The 23,529-nt window shown below is 36.1% G+C and overlaps 1 protein-coding gene across 7 annotated transcripts in view; it reads left to right on the top strand.

Annotated features, from left to right (window-relative positions):
- Nucleotides 1–23,529, top strand: part of AGTPBP1 (ATP/GTP binding carboxypeptidase 1) — a 174,851-nt gene that overhangs the window by 103,503 nt on the left and 47,819 nt on the right. For all 7 annotated transcript variants that reach the window (XM_077904934.1, XM_077904928.1, XM_077904937.1 and 4 more), the window contains 4 exons: nt 2,228–2,940; nt 11,147–11,230; nt 12,857–12,943; nt 13,028–13,176. In XM_077904934.1, coding sequence (XP_077761060.1) covers nt 2,228–2,940; nt 11,147–11,230; nt 12,857–12,943; nt 13,028–13,176 — 1,033 coding nt within the window. The remainder of the gene's footprint in view (nt 1–2,227; nt 2,941–11,146; nt 11,231–12,856; nt 12,944–13,027; nt 13,177–23,529) is intronic.

Here is a 23,529-nt window from a genome sequence, read left to right on the forward strand (position 1 = left end):
TTGGCTTCCAGGGCACTTTTTTTTTCCTGGTGTTTGTCTTTCCGGACTGGCTTTTCCTTCTCCATCTCCTCTTCTGTTTTATCTTTGTCTCCTCAAGTTCTGTAGGTTGTAGTGCCCCAGCGTCTAGTCTTTTATCTTCTCCTCTTTAGTTCTTTCCATTGATGATTTCCGGTCTCATGGTTTGGAATAATATTTGTATGCTCATGACTCCCAGATTTATATCTTTTGGGTGGACATTTCTTCTGAATTTTAGACTCCTATGTCTAACTGCCTACTTTACATCCTTGACTATATGTGAATAGTTCACATTTAACAGAGGTAAATTCCTGATGCTTTTCATTTATTCAGGCAAGCACTTTGGTAGCATATGTGACCACTCTCTGTACCTTCCGTCCTGCATCTGATCTTTTACAGTATCATGGAAGTTCTGGCTCATGGCACATTTACAAACCAACCATTTCTTACCAACTTGCCTAGACTCTCAGTTGATCCCCTGCTTCTACTCTCCTCTCCTGAGTCCTCAGAAGGACGTTAGAGTAGTGGTTCTCAACTGGGATGATTTTTGTCTCCAGGGGATATTTGACAATGTCTTGGACTAATTTTTGGTGTTCACAAATGGGTGGAGATGCTACTGGCATCTAGTGTATACAGAGGACAGCAGTTAGGGATGCTGCCAAAATATCCTACAATGCACAGACAGTGCTGCCCATCTTGCTACCCCTAACCCCTGAAGTATAGAATCAAAATCAAACAGAAAGGAAAAAAAAAAAATATATATATATATACACACACACACACACATATATATATTTCAAGTTTTTATTAAATTCTAGCTAGTTAACATACATGGTAAAATTGGTTTCATGCTTAGAATTTAGCAATTTATGACTTACATATAATACCCAGTGCTCATCAGAAGTGCCCTCCTTAATGTCCATCACCCTTTTCACTCGTTCCCTGCCTACCTCCCTCCATTAATCCTTAGTTTGTTCTCTGTAGTTGAGCCTCTTATGATTTGCTTCTGTCTCTTTAAAAAAGAATTATTTAGATCAATTGTCTCACCCCTGTGGCTAAGAAACCCTGTACTCCAGGTGGCTAAATCCTGTGCTTATAGGTTCTATTTTGTTTTGTTTTGTTTCTGAATTTAAGCCATGTCATGGCAGTCCTTTTCCCCAGACCTTCCATTGACTCCCAGTGTCATTCAAAGTAAAACCTAAAATTTTAAGATAGCCTGCAAAGCCCTACAATATCTGGTTCTCTTTTACATCTTGGAATTCATCTTGCTCATTCTGTGCCAGCCATCCTAACCTCCTTCCTGTTCTCTGCATATAGCAGGCATTCTCCTGTTCTGGGTCCTATGCATGGCAGTCCTTTTTGCCTTTGCTTATATGTCATCTTAGTGAGGTTTTCCTAATCCATGGCATTTAAAATCACAGCCCACTTTTCCTCCCCTTGGCACTCTCAATCTACACGAAAGTAGATCCCCTCTTTAACATTTTAGCCTACTTTCATTCCATAAAATACATTTATGTCATTTAAAAAAAAAAAAAGATTGTTTTATAGAGGGATGAGAGAGAGAGCACCCAAGCAGGGGAAAGGGCAGAGGGAAACAGAGGGAATCCTCAAGCAGACTCCCTACTGAGCCCAGAGCATGATGGAGTAAGGGGCTTGATCCCAGTACCCTGAGATCCTGACCTGAGCCAAAATCAAGAGTGGATGCTTAACCTGCTGAGCCGCCCAAACATCCCTATGTCATGTTTATTACTTGTGTTGACAGTCGTCTGCCTTCCTTACATAGAAGAATGTAAGCTGCAAGAAGGAAGAGGTATTTTTTGTTTGTGTCTGTTTTTAAGGTGATGGGGCTTGAGTGCCTGAAACATTGCTTGGCACAAAAGATACTCTAATTGTTGAATTAATGAATAACAGGTTGTTGTGTTTCCTTTAATAAGGATCTGGATGCTTTTGATATCTTTGTGCTTTGGTAAAATTCCACATATTTCTCTTACATGTAGGTATTATTTTTATAATAGAAAAAGTAAAATAAGTAATGAATTTTGTGGCTAAATACTTTTTATTAGTGAAATTAAAACATACCGTTTTTTATCCATTTTTATGACTTTCAGATGTTAGTTTTCTGAAGCAGCATGTACAAGAATATAGTCTTAGTTTTGTTGATACATTTAAATATTTACAGATAAAAGATTAAACATATCTTTTATTTTCAAAGGACTATGATTTAATCTCCAAAGAACCAAAGCCATTTGTATTTGAGGGAAAAGTACGCGGGCCTATTGTTGTTCCTACTGCGGGAGAGGAAGCATCAGGCAATCCAGGCAATTTAAGAAAAGGAATTGTAAGGACGAATGTGTCTCCTAAAGCAGATGAAAGTGATAAGAAACCTACCTGTGTGGATCTGGCAAAAGAAGATATTAAAGATAATGACAGAACATCACAACAGCAGCTAGGTGATCAGAACAGAACTATATCTTCAGCCCAGGGCTTAAACAATGATATTGTAAAGGCCTTGGACCGAATTACTTTGCAGAATATCCCTCCTCAGACAGCCCCAGGTTTTACTGCAGGAGCGAAGAAGGACTACAGTCTCCCTCTTACTGTCCTCACGTGCACTAAAGCTTGTCCACACATGGCCACTTGTGGAAATGTTCTGTTTGAGGGCAGAACAGTTCAGCTAGGGAAGCTTTGTTGTACTGGAGTTGAAACTGAGGATGATGAAGATACAGAGTCTACTTCATCAGTGGAACAAGCATCAGTAGAAGTCTCTGATGGACCCACACTCCACGACTCAGATCTCTATATTGAGATTGTGAAAAATACAAAGTCTGTCCCAGAATATTCAGAGGTGGCTTATCCTGATTATTTTGGTCACATTCCACCCCCATTCAAAGAGCCTATTTTAGAAAGACCTTATGGTGTACAAAGGTGAGTTACAAGTTTCTTCTTTCTTTTAAACAAGACCATTGTCAAAATATGGGTATTTAGAAAGAAGAGTACTCTGAATTAAAGTTATTGGTAATTTTTTACCTTCTTTGGACATATTGCACTTACTTGCAATTTATCCTTATGGGTTAACTTTATTTTCTAAACTCATTACTTATTCAAATGAAGCAGGCATAATAAACCTGACCATTGGACAATTTAGAAATTTTTTATTTAGATGGGATCTGAAAATACAGATTATTTACTAATTTTTGAATAAATATTAGTAATATATTAAATTGTAATTTTATTATAATTTGAGCTTGATTTATATATGATTTTTTAAAATGTGGACAGTATTCTTTTGTTGTAAAAATTGAAAGTGGAACTACTCAGTATGAAAATTTGGGATTCATAAAAACTGACTAAAGTTATTCAATCTTGCCAATTAATTTTAGAAATTACAAATAGTTTTAAGTATTACCATCTAGTAATATTTGGCATATAAATACATTTGAAGTGCAACTTGACTATTTTCAGTGATTATGTTTAGGGTTTTGTGATGATGGTTTACTTGTGTCTAAAAACATCATGATGCTCTTGTTGTATAGTATAATATGTAATGATAAAGGAAGACACTGCTGTGGGCATTTGATTATCCTTGGACTGTAGGCTTTTATAAAGCAACAACTGTATCTTATTAATTTTTTAATATTTAATGTTTAGTATAAATTAATCATTTTTACTTAGCAACTTGGTATATGTTTAATGCTACCAATTGGCTCCTTGACCCACAGGTATGGAATCACATACAACATAGCATCAGAACAAGGGACCCACTTTGCTGGGAAGGCTTTGTGGGAGTGGACATGTGCCCTGGCATGCACTGGTTGCATCACACACTGCATTGTCCAGAGACAGCTGGCCTCTTGAGTGCTAGAATGGCCTTCAGAAGGCACAGGTGAAGGAAGCTCCAAGTAGGAGGAAATACTCTGCAGTGATGGGTTGCCATCTTTCAAAATGAAGTACATGCACTAAAGTATATCCATACAGTTCTGTATCCTCAAAACAAAGAATACATAGGTCTCATATTGGGAGGTGAGGACAGGAAGTGGTCCTACCTACTTGTAGTTTGCAGTGTCCTACTGGGGCTTGGTGCTTTCTGTCTGGGTACCTCTGAGTTCTGCAGGGTTAGTTCTGGTGCTCAGAGTGGATGCAGTCTTCCCATGGGGGACATAGTAAGGGTGCAACTTAACTACAAGCTGTGGTTGTCAACAAGTTACTTAAGACTCTTCTGTCTAGGACCAGCAGGCAGAAATTGGCTCTATTCTCTTGACCCAGATCAGCTAAAGGTGGTAAGATTGCTTGTACACAATGGCAGCAGGTTGAATGTGTGGAACTCATGTGATCCACTCATTTTAAGTGTGAGTGGGCATGTCATAGCCACTCTGGAATGATATGATAGGATTGCCAGGGGCTTAGACTTCTCTAAGTTTGGGTTACTTAAGCCAAGACTTACAGGGTGATAGCTGAGGGAAAGGGGGATTTAGATTGATGTCAGAGGATAGAGAAGTTGTAGCCCTGAGAACAGTTGCAATGATGGGGACAAAGTTCATCCTGTTTAACCTTTGTCTTCTCAGTTTGTCGTCAGGAGATAAACCCAGGAACTGTAAGGGACCTGCATTTATTCTTTCAAGTGACATTAATTTGAGACTGGAAGAACAAACTCATGTAGCAAACATACTTGAACCAGTGGATTTGACTTGATACGAGTGATGAGTCAGTGTGGTGTGTCCTGGCAGCCACAGTACTCTGAGAAGCAAGTCAAAATGTTTGGATTTTAGACTTGACTCTTCCACTGATAGTGTGTATGTGTGTTTCAGCAAAATAATTTAATTTCTCTAGATAACCAATTTTCTTCTCAAACTGTGGATTGATGCCCATTAGAAACCAGTATTAAAAGAGAAGGTAACAGTGTGTCGCATGTAGTACAGCAAAGTATTATGTCATAAACCTTTGTTTCAGGTATATGTGTGAGCATGTGCATGCGCATTCAGGGCAGTATTTTTTTTTTAAAGATTTATCTATGTATTTTATAGAGAGAAAGTGCAGAAGCATATGCAGGGGTGGGGAGGAGAGAGGGGTAGAGAGAGAATCTCCAGCAAATGCCCCGCTGAGTGCAGGAACCCAAAATGGGGCTTGATTCCATGCCCTGAGATCATGACCTGAGCAGAAATCAGGAGTCAGATACTTAACCTGAGCCACCCAGACACCTGACCAGGGCATTGGTTTTTAAAATGTATTTCTTGTAGGTCATGATCAGAAAAGTTTGTTATTCACCTCAACATGATTAGCAAACTACAGCCCTTTGTGTCAAATGCAGCTCACTACTACTTGTTTCTGTTCAGCCCGTAAGCTAAGAATGCTTTTTACACATTTAAATGGTTCAAAAAAAATCCAAAGAAAAGTAACATTTTGTGACACATGAAAATTATATGACATTCATATTTGTGTTTATAAATAAAGGTTTTTTGGAAGACAGCTATTTGCTTACGTGTGATCTGTGGCTGTTTTGGTGCCACAGTGGCAGAGTTGAATGGTTGTCATAGAGAGCATGTGGCTTTGCAAAGACTAAAATATTTACTATTTAGTCCTTAAGGGAAAAGGTTTGTTTGACCCCAGTAGCTAGCTAGACTGTCTGAGGCTTTCTGGTTCTGTATTTGTGATAAGGTATCCAATAGAGGCCAGGTAATAAGATTTTCTAAGTACTCAGAAATGCTTCCTTTTTTGAAATACTACATTGAGGATGTTTCTACTTTGCTTATCTTATCTGCCTAGTCTTCTGCAATTTAGTTTTTGAGCAAATGATAAACATTTTGTAAATTATTTTCCGACTTTTTCGCCCAGCCCATATGTGAATGGAGTAGAATTGTAAATGAATAATGTCAAGATTAATAAGGATTTACTATTTTATCATTTTTAGAAAAGAAAGCATTAGACTTCTTAAAATTACTCATTGAAAATCTTTTTGTTATTTTGAATTTCTGTTGTATGGTTATCACTGATCTTTTAATCATTAATTTTTTTAAAGATTTCATTTATTTATTCATGAGAGACAGAGAAGAGAGAGGCAGAGACATAGGCAGAGGGAGAAGCAGGCTCCCTGTAGGGAGCCTGATTTGGGGCTTGATCCCGGACCCTGGGACACGACCTGAGCTGAAGCTGAGCCACCCACGCATCCCCATTAATCTTTTAAAAATAATGCAGCAAATGAATAAAACTTCATTAAAAATTTCTCCATCTCATTTGGAAGGAGAAAAACCTATTACAAGCTTCATATCTCAATGTAGATACTGTGTGTTAACCCTTAAAAAATTTTTTTTATTGTAATCACCTACTGATAATTACTTGAATCCATATGTTTGATTTAGTTGGCTAACAAATTAAAGTGAAACTTATCTCTTGATGTTTAAAGAATGCTTAGCATTTTGGGATGCATTTTTCCTGTTTTCATAAAATTAGCGCATGAGAAAAAGTAGAAGAAAGGTCGCTCTTTGCCCCATTCCCTAGAGGTAGTAACTTTTAGCATTTTGATTTTACTTTCCATTATTTTTTGTGTGTTTTAGAAAAATTGCCTAGCTGTATTTTATAATAAAATATATTTCATATTGCCTTGTTTTAAAAAGTATTTAAGATACTGTACAAAAATACTTTTATAAAAAAATGAAAAATGTGGCAAGGAAATACAGTGACTCTTATTCACAGAAATATGTTCAACAACTCTCAAAATAAAAGAAATGCAAATTAAAATATATTGAGATACCATGTCCCACATAGCAAATTGTCAAAATCTAGAAGTTTGCTGGCACGTTCTATTGATGAGGCTGTGGAGAAACTGGCTCTCTTATACATCAATAATGGGATTGTAAAATGATAGTACTTCTTGTGGAGGGCAGTCTGACAAGATCTATCAAGATTAACAGTACATATTTCCTTGGACACATTAATCCCATATCTGGAAATTCAGAATTTATATGCATGGCATATAGACCTATGCATACGATTTGCACATCTGTGAAATGGTGTTCAAAGTCACTTGTTATGGTGTTGTGCACATCAATCAACTAGTTAGATACATTATCGTGTATCTTTTCTGTGAATACAGTGCAGTGATTAAAAACCAAAAAGATATCTAGGCACTGATGGAAAGATGCTGTAAACTCCTTGTGGAAGGAAAGTAATGAAAGTAGTTACTGGATGAGTGGAGGATATGGGTTGTGTTGGAAGTGTATAAGTGTATAAGAGTCTCCATCTTATACTTTTATGTAGCATGTGATTTTTGCTCTATGTCATTATATTATCTGTTCAGAAGTTTAAAATTAAAAAGTAGAATAATTGTGGCCAAAGCAAAATAAATAAAACAAAATCTTGGATTTCTTTTTAGTAAGTTCAGAGTGGCTCGGGAAATATGAGTACTTCTGGAATGGCAACAATAGTAGAAATCTTAGTAGGAGCAACAGCAGCACATAACTTTTACTGAGTGTTTTTTTATGGGCCAGACAACTAAGTAATCAGCACTTTACATGCAGTGTATATTTGTATATAAAGTATGCCATTTCATTGTATAATGGCTCTGTAAAGAAATTGCTCTTCTTATTTTATAGAAGACTGTGTGGAGGTTAGAGTTTTTGAGCAGCTTATCCAAGGTTATGCTGCTAGTACATGGCAGAGTAGGAGTCTAACTCTGGCCTAGATCATAAGCCTGTTCATTTATATATAGTGATCATAAACCATACTCTCTATAAAGATTATTTTTTCTGGATCCTCTGGGAGTATCTATGTAATGAACAACAACATTCCCCATAATATCCTCATAGTAAATATAGCAAGGAGATATATTAAATTGTTTCTTGTAAGGCTGCTCTGTATTGGTTGAAACCTAACTTAAGGTTGTGTTTATACTTGTGTTTATAAATAAAGCCCCTCTTCTGGGCCAGATCTTTGATAGATACTGAATGTTAGTAAGTTTAAGATTATAGTCCCTGAGGGTACCTGGAACATATTTATTGTTTCGTTTTGACTGGAGAACTATATATTTTAATAGGCAGGTGAAGTAAAGGAAGGAAGGAATTGACATTCTTTTATGCAAGTTGGTTGCTTAACACTAATCCATGTCTGAATAAAGGACTGGTTTTCCTCTTTATTAATGAGGGTTGGTGGCAGGGTAGGTATTTACTTCAGGTGTTATGTTAGGTCTAGTGTAATATACATGGGCCACTATGTCCCCTAAAATACAATCAAAGGTTGAAAACCACTGCACATTAACTTGTACATGATGTTGGGCTTCACTTGCAGACTGGTTTTGTTTTTTGTTTGTTTTTATTGATTGCAAACATTTAAAATGTGGAATATTCTGCATAGAAATCCGACTTTCTGATGTTTCTTGAAAAACTGGGGGATCCCTGGGTGGCGCAGCGGTTTGGTGCCTGCCTTTGGCCCAGGGCGCGATGCTGGAGACCTGGGATCAAATCCCACGTCCGGCTCCCGGTACATGGAGCCTGCGTCTCCCTCTGCCTATGTCTCTGCCGCGCTCTCTCTCTCTCTGTGACTATCATGAATAAATAAATTTAAAAAGAAAAAAATTTAAAAAGAAAAACTGGTGTGACAAACTTAATCTGTGGTTCCTGTCTGGCAGCAGTCAGTTTGTTTTTTAGATGGAGCCTGTGCTTTATAATCCCCACAGCACCACTGGGTCAGCTCACACACTTAGACCTGACCCTGCCCTATGGCTGTCTGTGCTATTCTGACACTCTTAGACATTCTTATACTATGGAACTTTGCTATAGAACTGGGCTGTTTATCAGGCTGTTAATACTATTTTCCATTAAACCCCCAAACTTTTGTTAAGTATCTGTTTTTGTTTTGGAGAGGATGTGGAGAAAGGGGAACCCTCTTGCACTGTTGGTGGGAATGTGAACTGGTACAGCCACTCTGGAAAACTGTGTGGAGTTTCCTTAAAAAGTTAAAACTAGAGCTACCCTACGACCCAGCAATTGCACTGCTGGGGATTTACCCCAAAGATACAGATGCAGTGAAACGCCCAGACATCTGCACCCCAATGTTTATAGCAGCAATGTCCACAATAGCCAAACTGTGGAAAGAGCCTCGGTGTCCATCGAAAGATGAATGGATAAAGAAGATGTGGTTTATGTATACAATGGAATATTCCTCAGCTATTAGAAACGACAAATACCCACCATTTATTCAACATGGATGGAACTGGAGGGTATTATGCTGAGTGAAGTAAGTCAATCAGAGAAGGACAAATGTATGGTTTCACTATATGGGGAATATAAAAAATAGTGAAAGGGATTAAAGGGGAAAGGAGAAAAAATGAATGGGAAATATCAGAGAGGGTGACAGAACATGAGAGACTCCTTACTCTGGCAAATAGATATATTTAGTCATTCACCTATACTTAAATATTCACTTTTTTTATTGGTATGGTATATCTGAATATATATGAGTGCCATCTCTTTTATTGTTGAAGGTCTGGGAGATAGATGTTTTGGACTTGTTTGTTATTGTAATAGCTTTTTAAAAGGTTATTTCTTTATAAAGAACTTGCCATTTGAAAGTTATGACAATGAACTTAAACAAGGATTTATATCATAATCCTCTGATATGAGGATTTTTTTTTTAAATAAACTGCTTGTCAGTGATGTTATTTTTTGTAGAATAAAACTAAAAATATGGGCAGCCTGGGTGGCTCAGCGGTTTAGTGCCGCCTTCAGTCCAGGGCGTGATCCTGGAGACCCAGGATCGAGTCCCATATTGGGCTCCCTGCATGGAGCCTGCTTCTCCTTCTGCCTGTGTCTCTGCCTCTCTCTCTCGATCTGTCTCTGATGAATAAATAAATAAAATCTTTAAAAAAAATAACTAAAAATAAATTTAGAGTTGTACATTCTTAAAATTTTTTCCTGTAACTATCATACCTTTTAATGTTTTCTTGATAATTTTGAGTTCTTCATCAGAATAAGGTCTTAGCTTATTCTGAAGTTATTATTATTAGATATATTTCTAAACTGTGTGAGAGCTAATACTCCATAGTCACAAAGAAACATTTTTGTGCAGGAGACTAGTTTTACATCTTCCTGAAGTTCGGGAGACTTTCAGTGTTCAGTGTATTCTTAAGATTTTATTATAACCATTTTGGCAGATTTTCTCATTCTGCTATATCAATAAATCAATAGAACACAGTTCTAATCTGCATTACCAATTTTTAGCTGAAACAGAGAAACTTGAAATTTAAATCAGTTAGTATAATTGGCTTCTTCTTTTAGAGTAGTGATAATATGGCAGGTGATACTGTGTCAGGCAACTTCTTACCATGATCTTTGTGGCCAGTGTACCTGGGGTCCCAGGCACCTGGCTTTATGTTCCAAATTTGTTCTGATTTGGTTACAGTTTGGTGCTATTTGCAGCAATTGTATTCCTTCATTTAATTACTGACAGGGAAGATTGTGGGATCTGTGTGTGGCTCACTCTTCTAGGTGAGTGGCAGGGATTTTAGGAATCTTCCTGTTGGTTGGTGTCTATTTTGTTGGACTGATTCAGGGGGAGATCAGGCCCTGAGAATCCTAGAGATTCAGGGTTCACTCTCTGTTTCCCGACACAAGTGTTCCCCTCCCCTCCACATTTCCTCTCCAGCTACAGAAGAGAGCACAGATTCTGCAGAATGTGCGAGTCCGTTGCCAGTTGCATTTTAGCTAAATTCCAGCAAGAGTGGATTTAAAAAATCTCCCTTGTACACAATTTCTGGCTTTTTAGATCTTTACTGCTGTTATTATGTTTATAAAATTATTTGCTTGAGGGCTAGAGAGTGACTTGATATCTTTTCTATATTGGAAGTCATAATATACATTCAGGATTTTTTTAAGTTTATTGGACTTGCAGCTGAATTCTACACAGTTATTTTCTGGAATTCGGACTTAAGAAATAGTAATTTTTGTTTTCTTATGTATTGGTAATTTTTTCTGTGTACAAAATATAGAGGAATGATTACTTTTATTTTAAGAAAGTTTTACCATTTTATACTTTTTTTCATCCAAAACTTATTTTGGAGAAAGTTGTGCCTTGGCATATAATAATGAATTTTGGTGGTCACATAATGAATTTTGGTGGTCACACTTCTCTTTTATGATTTCAGGACAAAAATTGCTCAAGATATTGAGAGGCTAATACATCAGAGTGATATCATAGATCGAGTGGTGTATGACTTAGATAACCCAAAGTAAGTCTGTTGTTGCTTTTACTTTTATTAGTTGTATTTATACTCTATAAAGTTTCATTGTTATTTGTAAAATTTAAAAAAATAGCTAATTCCCTCCTAGCTTGCCCATGTTAAATTGGATATATTACAGGCTTTGTTTGTACTTAGGTAGACTTTTAATGGGCTTATAGTAAGAGAAAGATTACAAAGTGATGCTGTGTTTTAAAAAAAAATCTAAAATTACCTTCATTGGAGAGGGTGGAAATTTCACATGAAATGCTGCCTTGTCCTGTAATAGTGAGCCTTCATTTCCTTGGGACAGCAAATTACCATCTCTTTTAGAAGGAGCATATGCTTGCTAACTTCTCCATAGTTCCCACTACTCTCCTTGTCTCTTACCGCTTATGATGTGCATCGGTCCTTTTTATTACTTTCTTGACTTGTGAAGCCATTTGTTTATGATGCTTCATGCATTGGTGTTATTTACAATTTAGGGTTATCACTGATATCATCACATTTTAGGGTTTAAATATAAGTAAATACACAAAAATTGGAAATGATGATTGTGACTATTATCTCCTTAGATGAGAAATTTAATTAGCCCTCAATGGCTGACCCTCTCTCTCAATATTCTAATATTTTGGGGAGAATTTCACATCTTAACTGGTCTTTTTGGAGGAAATAAAACACTTTTTAAAGATCTTTGTCAGAGAAATAAGGGTAAAAGCTGTATCAAAGCTAATGATTGAATTTCGAATAATCTTAAAGATGAAAGCCAAATCTACCTTATTCAAAAATCTTAGTTATTTCATTCCTTTAATTATGTATCATACAGATCATGCAGATGTGATAAAAAGAGAAACTCAGAAACCCCGAGTATGGCATGCATACCAGTGCTATTTCTAACTCAAGTGCCTTTTGACAAAATCATTGATCTTCTTGGGGTCTTAGTTAACCCCTATTGAAATGTAAGCTCCAGAAGAGGAAGAATTGGTATTTAATCAGGGAAATGGGCAGACATACAACTAAAACCAGATATAGTACCTTATAGGCACTCAGTAAATACTTAACTAAAGTAGTGACTATGTAAAGTGCAGACAAAACCTTTACCTTTTTGGCACTAATAGATAATATCTGTTATTTAAAAGGTGAAAGATTTATATGATCTGAAGAGAAACCGGAGTATATAATATCTATTATGTAATAGAGCTCTATAAACTTAAAATATTTTCACCTGAGAACTACATAGTTTAATTAGAATTATTGTTACTCAGTAATATGAATTTTAAAAAATATATCTGGTCTTTGTATATGATTAGTATTTAGGAATGACATTTCTTCAGTGAGGCAAAATTTCTTGTGATTAACATTCACTCTAAATGTGGGAATAAATCTCCACCTATAATTATAATTTTTATTTTTATTTTTATTTTTTTAATTATAATTTTTAAATCTATAAATGTTAGCCAGAGTTTGTGTTTTGCTTGTGTTGGTTATAATTTTTGGTTTATAATGGTATTTCATAATAATGAGATGGGTGGCCATGAGGTGGTATATTTTTAATTTGTAGCGTAGTTTTATTTATCTTTTGTTCACATTTTTACATGCAATGTATTTTATTATACTCACTTTAAAAATTCTGTTTAGTTACGCCATTCCAGAAGAAGGAGATATTTTGAAGTTTAACTCCAAATTCGAATCTGGGAATCTGCGCAAAGTAATTCAAATTAGAAAGTAAGTCATTTAAAATTTTCTCATTTTGTCTAAGCACAAATATTTTCCTAATTTTCATCAGATTTCTTTATTTTCTGTTTTCAGAAATGAATATGATCTTATTTTGAACTCAGATATAAATAGCAATCATTATCACCAGTGGTTTTACTTTGAGGTCAGCGGAATGCGACCGGGTGTTGCTTACCGGTTTAACATCATTAACTGTGAAAAGTCCAACAGTCAATTTAATTATGGTAAGAAATATTTTATTCCCCAAATTTAGAAGGTATGCAGGCATCATAACCGAAAGACATAAGTTTTTTTTTTTTAATTACTGACCATGTTTAAAAAATGTTCAGTGTTCCTTTGATTTTCTCTAGTTCTCAAAATTCACATATTTATTATGCAAAATCTGAAATAAGCTGAGCTTTGCTTTGTTGGTGAAAACCCTTTAAAATGTAATGAATATCTTCGACTTCATCCAAATTAAATATAACTAAAGGTTTGTTACTTATGCCGCATAAAATCTAGGTTTTAATGTTAGTTCATCTAGAAGAGAATCTTTTTAACTTTGAATAGTCTCATAAAAATGTGATAGAAATTTCAGGAAGGTCTCATGTTCTCTTCACTGGGTTTCCTCCAGTGGCTACATCTTCCATAACCGTAGTAGCATCACAGAGTGAGGATTTGACATTGGTGCAGTGTGGGCGCAGAGTTTCGTGCCATTTGATTACATTTGTAGATTCTTAAACCAGTCACCACAATCAAGATACAGAATACTTCATCACCACAAAGCCTTGTACCTTTCCTTGTCACCTTGACTAAGATGTTAGCTGTAGTTTTCTGCAAATTTTAAAAGATTAATGGTCTAGTTGAAGACATTTCCTTCTATTGCTATATGCTGAGGTTTTTTTTTTTTTTTGACATGAATGGATGCTGAATTTTGTCATATGCTTTGCATCATTTGGTCTGATCATGTGACTTTCTTCTTCTTTAGACTGTTGTTATGACATATTACATGGATTGAGTTTTGAATGTTGAAACAGCCTTTTTTTTTTTGTAATCCATAAAAAATAAAACCCACTTGGCTATGGTGGATATTGAGCTATAGTTGTCTTTTTCTTTTTGTATTCTGTTTTTTTTTTTTTCCATTGGAGTTCAATTTGCTAACATATAGCATAACACCCAGTGCTCATCCCGTCAACTGCCCCCCTCAGCCTGTCACCCAATCACCCCAACCCCCCCCACCTCCCTTTCCACTCCCCCTTGTTTGTTTCCCAGAGGTAGGAGTCTCTCATGTTCTGTCATCCTCACTGATACTTCCCACTCATTTTCTCTCCTTTCCTCTTTATTCCCTTTCACTATTTTTTATATTCCCCAAAAGAATGAGACCATAATAATGTTTTTCCTTCTCCAACTGACTTGCTAAACTCAGCATGATACCCTTCAGTTCCATCCACGTTGAAGCAAATGGTGGGTATTTGTCGTTTCTAATGGCTGAGGAATATTCCATTGTAAATATAGACCACATCTTCTTTATCCATTCATCTTTCGATGGACACCGAGGCTCTTTCCACAGTTTGGCTATTGTGGACATTGCTGCTATAAACATTGGGGTGCAGGTGTCCTGATGTTTCACTGCATCTATATCTTTGGGGTAAATCTTCAGCAGTGCAATTGCTGGGTTGTAGGGCAGCTCTATTTTTAACTCTTTGAAGAACCTCCACACAGTTTTCCAGAGTGGCTGTACCAGTTCACATTCCCACCAACAGTGCAAGAGGGTTCCCCTTTCTCCACATCCTCTCCAACATTTGTTGTTTCCTCTCTTGTTTATTTTCACTATTCTCACTGGTGTGAGATGGTATCTCATTGTGGTTTTGATTTCTATTTCCCTGATGGCAAGGGAAGTGGAGCATTCCACTTCATGATTGAATTGTTTGTTTCTTTGCTGTTGAGTTTCATAAGTTCTTTATAGATCTTGGATACTAGCCCTCTATCTGATAGGTCACTTGCAAATATCCTCTCCCATTCTGTAGGTCGTCTTTTAGTTTTGTTGAGTGTTTCTCTCTCTCTTTTTTTTTTTTTTTGTTGACTGTTTCTCTTGCTGTGCAGAAGCTTTTTTATCTTGATGAAGTCCCAATAATTCATTTTTGCTTTTGTTTCCCTTGCTGTCGTGGATGTATCTAGCAAGAAGTTGCTGTGGCCAAGTTCAAAAAGGGTGTGGCCTGTGTTTTCCTCTAGGATTTTGATGGATTCTTGTCTCACATTTAGATCTTTCATCCATTTTGAATTTATCTTTGTGTATGGTGTAAGAGAATGGTCTAGTTTCATTTTTTGGGCACGTGGCTGACCAATTTTCCCAGCACCATTTATTGAAGAGACTGTCTTTTCCAGTGGATAGTCTTTCCTGCTTTGTCGAATATTAGTTGACCATAAAGTTGAGGGTCCACTTCTGGATTCTCTATTCTGTTCCATTGATCTCTGTGTCTGTTTTTGTGCCAGTACCACACTGTCTTGATGATCACAGCTTTATAGTACAACCTGAAATCTTGCATTGTGATGCCCCCAGCTCTGTTTTTTTTTGTTTTTTGTTTTTTGTTTTTTTAATATTCCCCTGGCTATTCGGGGTCTTTTCTGATTCCACACAAATCTTAAGATGATTTGTTCCAACTCTCGGAAGAAAGCCCATGGTATTTTGATAGGGATTGCATTAAATGTGTACATTGCCCTGGGTAGCATCGACATTTTCACAATATTCTTCCAATCCATGAGCATGGAATATTTTTCCATCTTTTGTGTCTTCCTCAATTTCTTTCAGAAGCGTTCTATAGTTTTTAGGGTATAGATCCTTTACCTCTTTGGTTAGGTTTATTCCTAGGTATCTTATGCTTTTGGGTGCAATTGTAAATGGGATTGACTCATTTCTCTTTCTTCAGTCTCATTGTTAGTGTCTAGAAATGCCACTGGTTTCTGGGCATTGATTTTGTATCCTGCCACACTCTTAAATTGCTGTATGAGTTCTAGCAATCTTGGGGTGGAGTCTTTTGGGTTTTCTATGCACAGTATCATGTCATCTGCAAAGAGGGAGAGTTTGACTTCTTCTTTGCCAATTTGAATGCCTTTTATTTCTTTTTGTTGCCTGATTGCTGAGGCTAGGACTTCTAGTACTATGTTGAATAGCAGTGGTGAGAGTGGACATCCCTGTCGTGTTCCTGATCTTAGGGGAAAGGCTCCCAGTGCTTCCCCATTGAGAATGATATTTGCTGTGGGCTTTCCATAGATGGCTTTTAAGATGCTGAGGAATGTTCCCTCTATCCCTACACTCTGAAGAGTCAGGAATGGATGCTGTATTTTGTCAAATGCTTTCTCTGCATCTATTGAGAGGATCATGTGGTTCTTGTTTTTTCTCATGTTGATATGGTCTATCACATTGATTGCTTTATGAGTGTTGAACCAGCCTTGCATCCCGGGGATAAATCCCACTTTGTCATGGTGAATAACCTTCTTAATATACTGTTGGATCCAATTGGCTAATATCTTGTTGAGAATTTTTGCATCTGTATTCATCAGGGATATTGGTCTATAATTCTCCTTTTTGGTGGGGTCTTTGTCTGGTTTTGGAATTAAGGTGAAGCAGGCCTCCTAGAATGAGTTTGGAAGTATTCCATCTCTATCTTTCTGAACAGCTTTAGTAGAAAAGGTATGGTTTCTTCTATAAACGTTTGATAGAATTCCCCTGGGAAGCCATCTGGCCCTGGACTTCTGTGTCTTGGGAGGTTTTTGATGACTGCTTCAATTTCCCCCCTGGTTATCGGCCTGTTCAGGTTTTCTATTTCTTCCTGTTCCAGTTTTGGTAGTTTGTGGTTTTCCAGAAATGCGTCCATTTCTTCTGATTGCCTAATTTATTGGCGTATAGCTGCTCATAATATGTTTTTAAGTCGTTTGTATTTCCTTGGTATTGGTGGTGATCTCTCCTTTTTCATTCGTGATTTTATTAATTTGAGTCTTTTCTTGTTTGTTTTTAGTAAGGCTGGCTAATGGTTCATCTATCTTATTAATTCTTTCAAAGAACCAACTCCTGGTTCTGTTGATCTGTTCCACAGTTCTTCTGGTCTCTATTTCATTGAAAATAGAGATTTTTGCTTGAGTCTTTATTAACTGTCTTCTTCTGCTGGGTGTAGGTTTTATTTGCTGTTCTTTCTCCAGCTCCTTTGGGTGCAAGGTTAAGTTTTGTATTTGAGTTCTTTCCAGTTTTTGGATGGATATTTGTATTGCAATGTATTTCTCCCTCAGGATTGCTTTTGCTGTGTCCCAAAGATTTTGAACGGTTGTATCTTCATTCCCATTAGTTTCCATGAATCTTTTTAATTCTTCTCTAATTTCCTGGTTGACCCTTTTATCTTTTAGCAGGATGCTCTTTAACCTCCACGTGTTTGAGTTTCTTCCAAATTTCTTCTTGTGATTGAGTTCTAGTTTCAAAGTATTATGGTGTGAAAATATGCAGGAGACAATCCCAATCTTTTGGTATTGGTTGAGACCTGATTTGTGCCCCAGGATGTGAGAAGGTTTCTCTCTATTCTGGAGAAAGTTCCATGTGCACTTGAGAAGAATATGTATTCAGTTGCGTTTGGATGTAAAGTTCTGTAAATATCTGTGAAATCCATCTGGTCCAGTGTATCATTTAAAGCTCTTGTTTCTTTGGTGATGTTGTGCTTAGAATACCTGTCAATTACAGAAAGCACCGTGTTCAAGTCTCCCAGTATAAGTGTATTATTATCTAAGTATGTCTTAACTTTGGTTATTAATTGATTGATCTACTTGGCAGCTCCCACATTAGGGGCACAAATATTCATGATTGTTAGGTCCTCTTGTTGGATAGATCCTTTAAGTATGATATAGTGTCCCTCTTCATTTCTTACTACAGTCTTTGGGATAAACTGTCATTTATCTGATATGAGGATGGCTACCCCTGCTTTCTTTTGAGGACCCTTTGAATGGTAAATGGTTCTCCAACCTTTCATTTTCAGGCTTAGGTCTAAAATGAGTCTCTTGTAGACAGCAAATAGGTGGGTCTTGCTTTTTTATCCAGTCTGAAACCCTGCACCTTTTGATGGGATCATTAAGCCCATTCTCGTTCAGAGTTACTATTGAAAGATATGGATTTAGTTTCATAATATTTATTCAGTCCCTGTTTTTGTGGATTGTTTCCTTGGACTTCCTCTTTGTTTTACAGAGACTCCCTGAATATTTCTTGCAGAGCTGGTTTGGTAGTCACATATTCTTTCAGTTTCTGCCTGTCTTGGAAGCTCTTTATCTCTCCTTGTATTCTGAATGAGAGCCTTGCTGGGTAAAGTATTCTTGGTTGCATGTTCTTCTCATTTAGGACCCTGAAAATTATTACCTGTCAGCCCTTTCTGGCCTGCCAGGTCTCTGTGGAGAGGTCTGCTGTTAACCTAATGCTTCCCCCCACAAAGATTAGGGATTTCTTGTCTCTTGCTGCTTTAAGGATTTTCTCTTTATCTTTGAAATTCCCAGGTTTCACTATTAAATGTTGAGGTGTTGAACAGTTTTTATTGATTTTAGGGGGGAATCTCTCTATCTCCTGGATCTGAATGCCGGTTTCACTCCCCAAGTTAAGGAAGTTCTCAGCTATGATTTGTTCAAATACATTTTCTGGTCCTCTGTCCCTCTCGGCGACGTCTGGAACCCCAATTAAATGTAGATTTTTTCTTCTGAGGCTGTCATTTATTTCGCTTATCCTTTCCTCATGATCTTTTTTTTTTTTAAGATTTTATTTATTTAAAAAAAACCGATTTTATTTATTTATTCATGAGACAGAGAGAGAGAGAGAGAGAGAGAGAGAGAGAGGCAGAGACATAGGCAGAGGGAGAAGCAGGCTCCATGCAGGGAGCCTGATGTGGGACTTGATCCTGGGTCTCCAGGATCAAGCCCTGGGCTGAAGGCGGTGCTAAACCACTGAGCCACCTGAGCCACCTCATGATCTTTTAATTGTTTTTCTTTTTTATCCTCAGCTTCCTTCCTTGCCATCAACTTGTCTTCTCTGTCACTCACTCATTCTTCTACCTCATTTAGCCTCGTTGTTAGGACCTCCAGTTTGGATTGCATCTCATTTAATTGATTTTTAATTTCGGCCTGATTTGATCTAAATTCTGCAGTCATGAAGTCTCTTGAATCCTTTATGCTTTTTTCCAGAGCCACCAGTAGCTTTATAATTGTGTTTCTGAATTGGCTTTCTGACATCGAATTGTAATCCAAATTCTGTAACTCTTTGGCAGAGAGTACTGTTTCTGATTTTTTTGTGGTGAGTTCTTCTTTCTTTGCTCTGTGTAGAGTGGCTAAAAGTGAGTTGTACTTGGTAGAATTGCACTCTTCTGTCTGTGGGGTTCCAGCTGTTCTCTCTTTAAGTCTCAGGCCGAATTCATAGGTTTTCAGGATGGTTGGAAAGTTATCGAGGTAAGTTGGTGGGGACAGGTGACTTGGGGACCTTACTCTTCCTCCATCTTGCCCTGTCTTTCCCCTCCCCCTCTCTTTCGTCATGATGTCATGGTAATATTGACCTTCTAAAATGGGTTGGTAAATGTTCCCTCCTCTTGTTTTTTGGAAAAGCTTGTGTATATTTGGTGTTAATTCTTAAACATTTGGTTGAAGTCTTCAGTGAAACCATGGGTCTGGAAGGATTTCCTTTTTGATAGTCTTTGAATTCCAAACTAAATTTCTTTTAATAGTTTTAGGGCTTTTCAATAGCTTCAGTGAGTCATGGTATGTGGTAGTTTGTGCTTTTTTTAGGAGTTGATCCGTTTTTTCTGAATGGTCAAGTGTGTTTGTAGATTTGATCATAGTATTCCCTTATTACTTTTGACGTCTGCAGGGTCTGTAGTGACACCCCCTTGTAGATTCCTGATAATAGTAATTTGTGTTTTCTTTTGTTAGTCCTGCTAGAGATTTGTCAATTTTATTGACCTTTTCAATGAACCAACTTTTGATTTCATTGGGTTTTCCCCGTGAGACACTTTTTAAAAACTCTAGTGTTGTACCAGCAAAAATATTAAAGTTATTAAAAGTGTGAATATGATGATGCTTTTTAAGGAGCATTTATGAAAAGTATAGCTTTCACAAATTGAAGAGGTTGTACTCAGTTGTCATTATTTTTGTGGAAGATAGGAAATTGTATACTCTGGATGATTTCATGTGTGGGATAAAAGCTTTAGTCAGATTCACTGATTTAATGCAATAATTATAGGAAGGTAAGGTAGACAAGATTAATGTCTGGTTAAGTTATAAACTTTTTTTAAAGTTTTTAAATGTTTTAAGTAATCTAATTTTAAATAATTATTTTAAATAGGTATATTTTGACTTAGGGGTCAGTGGTTATATTTTGCATGAAAAGTCATATGAATATTCTTGATACAAATTTATTTCACATTCTTTATTTTTAGGGTTTTGGGGCATACCTAATAATCATTAAATGTTATATTTCTTAGAAAAATTTATTTTTGACCTTAAATCTTCATATAATTTTTAAAAATTACCTTATTTAAAACTCATTTAGAATATTACAACAATTAAAGAACCTCATGTTTTCCCTATTTAACTTGTAAGTATAATGCTAACATCATATTTTAGAGGAGAAAAGGACAATTAAATTGAATTATGTTTGTATTTTGGGTTCTCCTTAAGAGTATATAAGTATTAAAAAAGCTTTCTATTCCTGAAATGATAGTCAATATAATTTTCAAATTGTAGAGCTATAGGTAGATGACATCTTTATTAACTAGTTATTTATTCACTTTTATAAAATAGTACTCTCACTACTTTAAACTTTATTAAAGATTTTAATTTTTAAAATTAAAAGCTTAACAGAGGTGCCTGGGAGGCTCAGTCAGTTAAGGGATGGAGTCTTGATTATGGCTCAGGTCATGATCTCAGAGCTCCATGTGGGGCTTGATCTCACAACCTCCAGATCATGGTTTGAGCTGAAATCAAGAGTGAGACACTTAACTGAGTGAGCCACCCAGGTGCCCTAAGCCAAGGGTCTTTAATTTGGGAAATCTGGTAAATTAAAAACTGTTAGGGGTGCTTGGATACTTGCCTTCGGCTCAAGTCATGATCCCAGGGTTCTTGGGTGGAGTCCTGAGTCTGTTTCTCCCTCTCATACTTGCTCTCTCTTTCTTCCTGAAATAAATTAATTAAAATCTTAAAAAACAAAAGAAAAAAAAACAAAAAAAACAAAAAAACGGACATTTAGAGAAGAATCTGTAGGAAGAGGAGAAAATCCACTGGTTAGCATTTTGTTACCTATCCTCAAACTTATTCACATAATTTAAAATTTAAATTGTATCTTTTTATAGATTGAGATTACAGTATGAAAACTCACTCAGAACTATTTTTACTGTACAACATTTTGTAAAAAATCCTTCCATGCCTTTCAGTGACATCACTACTAATGTTAATATAATATTCTATTGAGTATTGTACAATGATTATTTTGATAGCAGTTTGGGAATTTAAATTTTCAGCATTTTGGAATTGAAAACTGTGCTGCAGCTGATACCCTTAATTATTTTTGTGTGTGTATGTTTTTGATTATTGCTTTGCCATAAAGTCCTCCAAGTAGAATTTCTCAAAGAAAATGATGAACTAGGGAAAAGGGGTACTTTTTGTGCTGGTAGGAGTATTAAATTAGTTCAGCCTTTTTCAAGTGCATTTGATAATGTGCTTTCACTGTTTATATTTTACTTAATCTATCTAGGATTTATTTTGGTATATTCTGTGCATTTGGGATCTAACTTAATCCTTTCATAAGTAGTTAAGCAGCTACAACTGAACCCATTCTTTCTCCAAAGGGTTTTAAAAATGTCAATAAATTGTTTTTTTTCTCAAATATTTACATTTATAACTCATTTGCAACTCTGTTCCTGACCCTCTAGTAAAAGAAGGGCAGGAAATACTGCTTAGAAGACATTGTATGTGGTTGCTCTGTGGTAGCTCTTAAAGAAAACCGGTCTGATAAGTAAAAACAGATTGGAAACTAGTTGTAAAAGATATCACTCTTACTTGTGCCTGCTTCTTGACTTTTTGAATCTAGCTTGAATTGTTTTGACCTCCGAGTCATTATTATTATTATTTATCCCCTCTGGTTTGAAACACCTCAATTTTCAAAAGCTATGGACTAGCATTTGTTTGGGGGCTCTTTGTTGCTTTAGTACCACTTGATTGTTATTATCCTGACTTTTCTGTCTAGTGTAATATTTTTGTTGCTCTAGTATCACTTTGTTGTGTAACTTGACCATATAAAACAGCTAACATAGTCTTTTTTAAAAACAGTTTTAAGAATTTTTTCTGCCTATTTTCCCAGAATAGTTTATTCTAAGTATTATTCAAATAGTTTCATCAAGTGCTAAAAAGTTTCCATTGCACGAAACTTGTATAATAATCTGAGAGAAACTGATTTTCTTTTGAGAAACTGAATTTTTTTATATTAAGTCTCATTGCTTAAGAAGATGGGATAGTTTTGTTTATTAATTTTTTTATGTTCTCACTTTTTAGTTTTCTTGCTGTAAGTTCTGTTCATTTCTATTTACCTTTAAGTACTTTATGTGGTTTTTTTGTTTGTTTCTCTTATGAAAGAGTACTCCTTGTTTTCAGAGTTGTTACTACTTATAGTTAAGAAAGCTATCAAGTTTTAATATGTTCATTTGAAAATCAGCCTCCTTATCGGACTTTCTTAACTAGTTTTCATAGTTTCTCAGTTGATACCGTAGATTTTCTTGGTAGGGGCCTAGAATTTTTCCTTATAATGTGTATCTTTCATTGTTTCATAGGTTTTAGATAGAAAATTGAGAATGTTTAAAATAAAAAGGAGACATTGGGCATCCTTGTTTTATTTTGACTTTAATATGAATGTTGCCAGTATTTACAGTAAACACACTAGCTCTTGTTTTGAGTATAGATTCTTTCTCACAGTAAAGAATTTCTATTTTTACTAACTTTTAAAAAACAGAAGTATTTTATTTTTGCATTTATTAATATATTTGACCATATAATACTATGAGCTGTTAGCGTGTTATATTAATGCTCCTACTATCAAATCATTTTTCAGTTTCAGAAATAAATTCACTTTCCCATGTAAATTAATCTTTTAATATACAACTAATTTTGATAGAATTTTGTTTAAAGGCTTTTTTAAGTTAGGCAAGTCAGTTTCCTTTTTGGAGGGCTTTGTCCAGTTTTGGAAGCAAGCTAATGCTAACTTTGAACACTTAAATGGAAAGGCTTTTATTTCCCCACCCTGTGTTCTGGAGCAGTTTAATTAGCATTTAAATGTCTTCATGAAATTTGGAAAGAATGTACCTCTAGAACTATCTGATTGTGTGTCCCTTTTTGGGTGGGAGGAGTAGTGTCTGGATAACGTTTTCAGATATCTGTGACTTAGTTCATTCTATCTTTTAAGATTTTATTTATTTATTTGAGAGAGAACTCACACATGTGCTCTCTGTGGGGAGGGGCAGAGGTAGAGGGAAAAGCAGTCTCCCCACTGAGCAGGGATTCTGACATGGGGCTCGATCCCAGGACCCCAGGATCATGAC

Source organism: Canis aureus, chromosome 1 (genome assembly GCF_053574225.1).
Source record: "Canis aureus isolate CA01 chromosome 1, VMU_Caureus_v.1.0, whole genome shotgun sequence".
Lineage (NCBI taxonomy): Eukaryota > Metazoa > Chordata > Mammalia > Carnivora > Canidae > Canis > Canis aureus.